The 9,418-nt window shown below is 45.2% G+C and overlaps 1 protein-coding gene across 6 annotated transcripts in view; it reads right to left on the minus strand.

Annotated features, from left to right (window-relative positions):
- The window catches only part of RHCE (Rh blood group CcEe antigens), a 72,946-nt gene that overhangs the window by 5,116 nt on the left and 58,412 nt on the right, over positions 1-9,418 (minus strand). For 3 of the 6 annotated variants that reach the window (XM_017856160.1, XM_017856161.1, XM_017856157.1), the window contains exon 9: positions 5,394-5,467. The exons of the other annotated variants lie outside the window; for them this stretch is intronic. In XM_017856160.1, coding sequence (XP_017711649.1) covers positions 5,394-5,467 — 74 coding nt within the window. The remainder of the gene's footprint in view (positions 1-5,393; positions 5,468-9,418) is intronic. 6 annotated transcript variants of the gene reach the window in all.

Genomic DNA, 9,418 nt, shown 5'->3' on the forward strand with positions numbered 1-9,418 from the left:
ATGTTTGAGTTCTTTGTAGATTCTGGATATTAGCCCTTTGTCAGATGAGTAGGTTGCAAAAATTTTCTCCCATTCTGTAGGTTGCCTGTTCACTCTGATGGTAGTTTCTTTTGCTGTGCAAAAGCTCTTTAGTTTAATTAGATCCCATTTGTCAATTTTTGCTTTTGCTGCCGTTGCTTTTGGTGTTCAGCCTTTTCACACAATGCCTAGCCAGGTTGCTCATGCTGCTTCTGTTCCCTGCCCCTTGCTTGGAATGCCTTGCACTTCCTGCTGCTCAGCCAAATCCAACGCAACTCCATGCTCAGTTCTCGCTGACCTCCCTATGACCTCTCCCGCCTCGCATTCCAGCAGCTACTGCCAGGATTGCTTGTTTCATTTTACATTATTTATATTTATTTATTTTTTTTTTTTTTTTTTTTTTTTTTGAAACAGAGTCTCGCTCTGTCGCCCACGCTGGAGTGCAGTGGCACGATCTCAGCTCACTGCAACCTCTGCCTCCCGGATTCAAGTGATTTTTCTGCCTCAGCCTCCTGAGTAGCTGGGGTTATAGTCGCGCACCACCACACCTGGCTAATTTTTTATATTTTTGGTAGAGACGTGGTTTCATCATATTGGCCAGGCTGGTCTCAAACTCCTGACCTCAGGTGATCTGCCCACCTCAGCCTCCCAAAATGCTGGGATTACAGGCGTGAGCCACCATGCCCGGCCAGAACTTCAGTTTATGACACAATCTTTCATGTGTCTTCTGCTTTCATTAAAATAAACCTTTCCCTTCTTTCAGTTTAATAAACCATGGATTTTATTTCATGCTTAGCAAAGCACAAGGGCTCACTGACATGCACTTCTTAAAACTAATTCCGGCCGGTCGCCTGTAATTCCAGCACTTTGGGAGGCTGAGGCCGGCGGATCACTTCAGCCTGGCCAACGTGGTGAAACCCCATCTCTACTAAAACTCCAAAAATTAGCCGTGGTGGCAGGCACCTGCAGTCCCAGCTACTCAGGAGGCTGAAGCAGGAGAATCGCTTGAACCTGGGAGGCAGAGGTTGCAGTGAGCCGAGATCACACCATTACATTCTAGCCTGAGCTACAAAGCAAGACTCTTGTCTCAAAAAAAAAAAAAAAAAAGTAATAAAATAAACAAACTGAATTTTTGTAAATAAGTATCTGGTGAGGACCACTGCAGGAGGATAGGAGATTAGCATGTCTGGCTCCTGGAGACCCATAACTATATTAGAATTGTCTCTCTGGTACTTCACACCGTGTCACAAATTGGGTAATACATGTAGTGGAATGAATTAGCAAATGAATGAGTGCATTTTAATAAACCATCGGAGGATGAGATGGTTGCCCTTGGGGAGTGGTGAGTGCGCCCTCCTAGAAGTGCCAGGTGTGGTCTGGCCAACCAGTGAAGCAGTGGCTGAGCTGGCTTTAATGTTCTTCCAACCCTGGCAGTCAGTTCCATGAAATTCATTAAGAGTATTTAAAATGTCTTGTTGGATGGTTTGCAAAGAAATAAAAATTTTTTTAAAAATCACCCCTGGATTTATCAGCTTTGCAAGTTTGCATCCTTGCCTCTTTAATGGATATTTGGCTTTCAACTGCAAGCTGAGAATGGTACACTGCCGAATAAATGGTCCTACTCAACCGCGAGAAAACAAGTCAGAAGATTTCTGGGGGTGGGGTGGGGGTGGAATAACTTTTCTCTAGTAACTGTACTCAACACATATGTGGGGTGTCTTTGGAGCCAAAAGACATCAAGTTTCTTCTTTTCTATGCATTAGTTCTGTCATTTTGGGCAAGTTACTTAATCTCTCTAGGCCTCCGTTTCATCATCTTCAAGACTGAGATACTTACTTTTTTTTTTTTTTTTTTTTTTTTTTTGAGATGGAGCCTTGCTCTGTCACCCAGGCTGGAGTGCAGTGGCACAATCTCGGCTCACTGCAATCTCCACATTCCAGGCTCAAGCAATTCTCCTGCCTCAGCTTCCTAAGTAGCTGGGATTACAAGCATCCGCGACCATGCCTGGCTTTTTTTTGTTTTGTATTTTTAGTAGAGACAGGGTTTCACCACATTGGCCAGGCTAGTTGCAAACTCCTGACCTCAAGTGATTTGCCCACTTCAGGCTCCCAAAGTGCTGGGATTATAGGCATGGCCACCTCACCTGGGCGAGATACTTACTTTTATGCAGGGTTGTTGTGAGGATAAAAGCAGGTAATGTGGAAAAGCACCTAGCACAAAATCAGGAACTGTAGGCTTGCAATATGATAGCTCTTATGCTCACACATTCCTTTGTGGTTGGCTAAATCCCTAGTAATAAACTTTCACATTCATGTGGTGGTTTGCATTTTACAGAATGTTGTTACAGACATTATTACCTCACTTGATCTTTAAAATAACCCACTTTTTTAGATACTGCAAAGATTACTACTCTTATTTTACCAGTGAAAGAGGTCGAGGAACTTGACTACATAATACATACATTACATAATACAATACATTTACACTACATTACATAATACATGACATTACAGAATGATGGCTAACATCGGGTTTCCTCATTCCAAATGCACACTCTTTCTAGTTTACCTGTTGCTGCAGTGGCTAGTGTTAGATAGGGTTCCTCGGATTTCCTTAATTTATCCAGCAAATTTTTTTTCAGAGACAGGGTCTTACTGTGTCACCCAGGCTGGAGTGCAGTGGCAGGATCATGGTTCTCTGCAGCCTTGGCCTCCTGGGCTCAAGAGATCCTCCTGTCTCAGTAATCCCCAAAGTGCCGGGATTACACGTGTGGGCCACTGAACCTGACCTATCCAGCAAATACTTATTGCAACTCAAGTGACTGAGCTGGAGATCTATCCTGTTTGTGGTATCCTTGGTTGATTAGCGTAGTACCTGGTATAGAATAGTTATTCAATATATACTTGAGGAATGAATGAATAGATTAAACCAATTTTCTGAGTCCTTTCAATACAGTACCCTGATTCTGCTAAATAGGCAAGAACCCTTGCAGGGGACAAAGAGAGATTGGCTGTTGGGAGAAGCTAGGAGCTGACAGCTGCAGAGAGAAGCTGATAAAGTCAGTTACACGCAACAACACGGATGATTCTTAGAGTAATCACGCTGAGCAAAAGAAGCCAGACAAAGGGGAGGATGTGCTGCATGATTCCCTTTGTATAACATTACAGAGGGCTGGGCACAGTGGCTCACACCTATAATCCCAGCACTTTGAGAAGCCAAGGCAGGAGGATTGCTTGAACCCAGGAGTTCGAGACCAGCCTAGGTAATACGGTGAAACCCCATCTCTACAAAAAAAAAAAAAAAAAAATACAAAAATTAGCCTGGCATGGTGGCATACACCTGTGGTCCTAGCTACTCAGGAGGTGAGGGGGGCGGATCACCTGAACCTGGGGAGGTTGAGGCTACAGTGAGCCACCATGGCATCACTGCACTACAGTCTGGGTGACAGAGTGAGACCCTGTCTCAAACAAAAAAATTACAGAAAATGCAAACCATCTACAGTGACAGAAAGTAGTTCAGTGGTTGCCTGTGGGTGGAACCAGGTGGATAGGGAGGGAGGAATTTCAAAGGAGCAGGAGGAAGTGTATGGAAGTGATGAGTGTGCTCCTTGTTTTGATGGTGGTGTTGGTCTCTTGGGTGTATAAATACGTTAAAATGTATCAAATTATATACTTTAAATATGTGCAGTTGTTTTGTTTTTGAGACAAAGTCTTGCTCTGTCACCCAGGCAGGAGTGCAGTGGCATGATTTGGGCTCACTGCAAACTTCGCTTCCCAGGTTCAAGTGATTCTCCTGCCTCAGCCTCCCGAGTAGCCGGGATTACAGACGCCTGCCATCACGTCTGGCTGATTTTTATATTTTTAGTGGAGACAGAGTCTCACCATGTTGCCCAGGCTGGTCTCAAACTCCTGATCGCAAGTGATCCACCCGCTTTGGCCTCCCAAAGTGCTGGGATTACAGGCATAAGCCACCACACCCGGCCTAAACATGTACAATTGATTGCCAGTTATACCTCAAAAAGCTATTTGAAGCGGAAGAAGAAGAGAAAGGAGAGGAAGGAGAAGGAAAAGAAGGGGCAGGGTCTCTCCTCAGGTTCTCTCTGCTTGAGCCCTCAGGCACAGGTGTCCAGGCCCATAATAAGGCTGCTTCTCTGTCCCTTTAGTGAGCGACATCTTGGATGCTGGGTGGGGCAAACATTGGCCTGGGACTCAGAAGGCCTGGGTTCTGGCTTGGCTGTGCCACTCACAAAGGTACAACACCGGGCGGCAGTCTGACCTCTGTTGGCCTGGACTTGCTGTGACAATACAGGTCCCTGCTGGTCTAGCCTACCCATAGCATTGACTAGAGGATGGCCTAAGGGGACACATCAGAGTGCTGCGTGAACTATGAGTGTAGGTCAAAGGCAGAAGAGTGGGAGGGGGGCAGGGAGTGAGCCCCAACCTTCTTTACTTTCTTTCTAGCACAGTCTCAACAACAAACACTACAATGTAACACAGGACCCTCAGCAGCTGCTGAGTTGTTTGAGTTCTATGTCCCTTTGCTAAGTGATCTCAGACTCCTGTACAACAAATTTTTTTGTGCCTGCCTGTTATCATTTATCAAGAGCTGTGTTCAGGACTCAGCCTGGATACTCACACACTGTAAGATTTTTTTTTTTTTTTTTTTTTTTTGAGACAGAGTGTCAGCTCGTGTCACCCAGGCTGGAGTGCAGTGGCGCGATCTTGGCTCACTGCAGCCTCCGCCGCCTGATTTCAAGCGATTCTCCTGCCTCAGCCTCCCGAGTAACTGGAATTACAGGCATGTGCCACCACGCCCCGCTAACTTTTGTATTTTTAGTAGAGATGGGGTTTCAACATGTTGGCCAGGCTGGTCTCAAACTCCTGGCCTCAGGTGATCGCCCCACCTCGGCCTTCCAAAGTGCTGGGATTACAGGCGTGAGCCACTGCGCCTGGCCAGCTGTAAGATCTTGGCAAGTCATATCTCTACTCTTAGCATCTGTCAAAAAAGGGGTTGGACTCCAAGGCTTGAGGTTTCTTCCTGCTCTTGCCTTGCGGGGTTCTGCCACCTGAATGTCAAACTATTTGGCTACGTTGAGGACTGCAGATGGGAAGGGGAAGTGCAGCCAGTGGTAGCTGTCTCATCCCTGACTGTGAATGAATTTGAGGCATCAGGGAAATGGTGACCTTTGCCACCTCCCCGCCATCCTCCCCAACACACGCATATCATGGATTTGTTCCTCCTCCAGTTCCTCCTGCTGTTCCTTACTTCATTTTTGTTTCCATTTTACTCAAAAACAGCAAGTCAATATATATACCCAGGTATGTTTTAAGTTCACGCACTCAAAATCTATCACATTAATAGGTGAAAAATCTTACCTTCCAGAAGGCTTGGTCATCAAAATATTTAGCCACATGAGGTCCTTTCCATATTTTGAGATTTAGAAGCAAACCTGTTTAAATGCATAATTAAATGTTAAAACTTTTGGAGCACAGGATTTTTAATCTCAAGATTAATCAAAATATTGTGTGTCAAAATGACAGTATCTCAATAGAAATCCTTTTTCTCCCACAATTGAAAGACAAATAAATGGAAGCCCTGTCATTCCTGGACCAGCTTAATTCTGTAGACATTTTATTTTATTTTATTTTTATTTTATTTTATTTATTTTGAGACAGAGTCTCGCTCTATCGCCCAGACTGGAGTACAATGGCGTAATCTCAGCTCACTGCAACCTCTGCCTCCCAGTTTCAAGCGATTCTCCTGCCTCAGCCTCCCAAGTAGCTGGGATTATAGGTGCCTGCCACCACATCCAGCTAACTTTTTTTTTTTTTTTTTTAATTTAGTAGAGACAGGGTTTCACCATGTTGGCCAGGCTAGTCTGGAACTCCTGACCTCAGGTGATCCACCTACCTTGGCCTCCCAAAGTGCTAGTATTACAGGCATGACCCATAGCATCTGGCCGATTCTGTAGACATTTTTTTTTTTTTTTTAAAGAACTGGGAATGGCAGTGCACTGAGCAGTACATGAGAACCACACATCTGATGCCCTTCCCCAGAAGGAGTAGAAGGGCCCCCTGAAAGCTGATCCATGTCAGACATACAGGCTACTACAAAGGATGACTCCAATTGGGTGCTCCTATAGGTCTGTCTTCTCTGGCTCCAGTCAACTCCCGGGAACCTCAGTTTAAGATTCCACTTGTGTAGTTAGGAAAGTAGCTTATAACGTGCTTTGGTGCCTGCCCTTCCTTTTCCCCATCTCTTTAAGTATCTTTTATTTTTTGTTTTTAGGACAGGGTCTTATTCTGTTATCCAGGCTGGCGTGCAGTGGCACAATCACAGTTCATTGCAGCCTCAAACTCCCGGGCTCAAGCAATCCTCCCACCTCAGCCTCCCAAGTAGTTGGGACCACAAGTGTGTGCTACCATAACCAGCTCTTTTTTTTTTTTTTTTTTTTTTTTTTTTTTGTATTTTTTGCGGAGACGGGGTTTCGCCGTGTTGCCCAGGCTGGTCTTGAACACCTGAGCTCAAGTGATCTGCCCGCCTTTGCCTTCCAAAGGGTGCGATTACAGGTGTGAGCCACTGTGCCCAGCCTCCATTTTCTGTCTACTCTCTGGCCAGATAGCTTGGCCATATATATTCCTCCAGCTTCTGGAAGTTGGCTGAATTTCATGGGACACATGGAATGAGTGCTTCCTTTCATAGGAAGCAAGGAAATGCTCCTGATAGATTTATCTGTGTATTATTAAGGATGATCAGTGCCAGCATGGTTAACATGAATGGACGAGTGCTTAGTGAGATTCGAATTTCCCTTTTGTGGTGCTTCCCTTAGGTGATATTGGCATGCAGGGTACAACCAGCATATGATGCAGTTAGCTTGAATTACTCAGTAATGATCTCTGGCGCCTGCATGAATTTTCCAGATAGCTGAGGCTTACTCATCACTCAGGAATATCTGTCTAAAATATATTTTGTCTTCTGAGACAACACTAAACATATTTAGACTTTTTCTAAAAAAAAAAAATCAGAACCATCACTAGGAATACCCACTTATAACGTGCCATATAATGTGGAAAAGGTGTGTAGCCATGGAGGGTTGTTGGTCTAATCTCTGAGCAGCCCAAGCGTTTTGTGTTCTTGTGTCCAGTTTTAAGAATTTCTCGGCCGGGCGCAGTGGCTCACACCTGTAATCCCAGCACTTTGGGAGACCAAGGCAGGCAGATCACCTGAGGTCGGGAGTTCAAGACCAGTGTGACCAACATGGAGAAACCCTGTCTCTACTAAAAATACAAAATTAGCCGGGCGTAGTGGTGCATGCCTGTAGCGGGGACTGAGGCAGGAGAATCGCTTGAACCTGGGAGGCGGAGGTTACACGGTGAGCCGAGATAGCGCCATGGCACTCCAGCCTGGGCAACAAAAGCAAAACTCTGTCTCAAACAAACAAAAAAAAAAAGAATTTATCTTCTGTTAGGCTCTTTGCTTTCACTTCTAACTTCTGCTGGTGTACTTTACCTCTAGAAACCTAGCCCACCTCTAATCTGCTATTTCTAATCTACCTGAGCTGAGAAATCCAGTAACTATGCTTGATAGGATTGTTTCTTAAATAAGTATAGACAGGCTCCAAATAGGTCAATTAACAAGTTAAATGCTTGGCTTCTGGGAGTCCATTTGGTGCAATTTTGGCTGCTTGAGGGAATTTTTCCCCCTTCCATTGTCCAAGTTGTTTTGTTTCCTTTTCTGAGATAGGGTCTTGCTCTGTTGTCCAGGCTGGTATGCAATGGCACGATCTCAGCTCACTGCAACTTCTGCCTCCAGGCTCAACTGATCCTCCCATCTCAGCCTCCGGAGTAGCTGGGACTACAGGTGTACCACCACATCTGGCTAATTTTTGTATCTTTTGTAAAGATGGGGGTCTCACTATGTTGCCCTGGCTGGTCTTGAACTCCTGGCCTCAAGCTATTCTCCTGCTTCAGCTTCCCAAAGTGCTGGGATTACAAGTATGAGCCACCCAAGTTGTTTTTAATCACCAGTTTGCTAATGTCAAAAACAACATATAAAGAGGAAAGGCTGTTGTTGGTCTTAACTCTTAAAGGAGCAATATGATTGTCTTTTCCTCTGTTCATCTTTTTTGACTCCAGTGAAGCATAAGACCCCTAGGGCCAGGCACGGTGGCTCATGCCTGTAATCCCAGCACTTTGGGAGGCCGAGACAGGCTGATCACGAGGTCAGAAGATCGAGACCATCCTGGCTAACACGGTGAAATCCCGTCTCTACTAAAAATACAAAAAATTAGCCGGGCGTGGTGGTGGGCGCCTGTAGTCCCAGCTACTCGGGAGGCTGAGGCAGGAGAATGGCGTGAACCTGGGAGGCGGAGCTTGCAGTGAGCTGAGATTGCGCCACTGCACTCCAGCCCGGGCGACAGAGCGGAGACTCTGTCTCAAAAAAAAAAAAAAGACCTCCAGGTACTTTGCAAGACAGAGTACAAGTCAGCACCACTTTGAACATACCAGTGATAACAGTGAACAGTGTGATTCCCGGGATAGAGTTGCCAAATAAAATGCAGGATACCCAATTCATTTTGAATTTAAAAACAGACACCTTGCAGTTTTGCTAAATCTGGCAGCCTTTCCCAGGGTTGGATTGCCAGCTGCCACGAACTGAACGTTAACTTACGGAATTAACTCTACTCCGCCTCTGCTTCTTCACACAGACTCTGCCGAAAGCGAAGGCCCAATACTGGTATATTAAAGGAATTCTAGCCAATCTCACGCTCAAAGATTACCCAGGTAACTCCAAAAAGTACCTCCATATAGTTTGTTAAAGCTGGAAGGAAGCCAGCTTAGTTATTACAATCCTTTCATTTTACAGAGAAGCTCACCAAGGCTCAGAGGGAGTGAAGTGACATACCCGACGTCACACAACTCATAGTGTCTAACGCCATTTATCTCTTATTTGGCATCCGCCTCCTGCTTAGGGACACGTATATGGGTGTCTAACCAATAAAAGACGTTTGCTTATAGAATAAAGGTGAACAGTTCTGGATGGAATGTATATTTTCTTTCTTTTCTTTTTTTGAGACAGTCTCACTCTCGCCTAGGCTGGACGGCAGTGGTGCAACCTCAGCTCATTGTAACCTCCACCTCTTGGGATCAAGCCATTTCCTTACTTCAGTCTCCCAAGTAGCTGGGACTACAGGCACATGCCACCATGCCTGGCTAATTTTTGTATTTCTGGTAGAGACAGGGTTTTGCCATGTTGGTCAGGCTGGTCTCCAACTCCTGACCTCAGGTGATCTGCCCGCCTCAGCCTTCCAAAGTGCTGGGATTACAGGCGTGAGCCACTGCTCCCGGCCTGAATGTGTTTTTTCTTTTTTTCTTTTTTCCTTTTTTTTTTTTTTTTTTTT

This window comes from Rhinopithecus bieti, unplaced genomic scaffold (assembly GCF_001698545.2).
Source record: "Rhinopithecus bieti isolate Rb0 unplaced genomic scaffold, ASM169854v2 scaffold_41644, whole genome shotgun sequence".
NCBI classification, from domain to species: domain Eukaryota; kingdom Metazoa; phylum Chordata; class Mammalia; order Primates; family Cercopithecidae; genus Rhinopithecus; species Rhinopithecus bieti.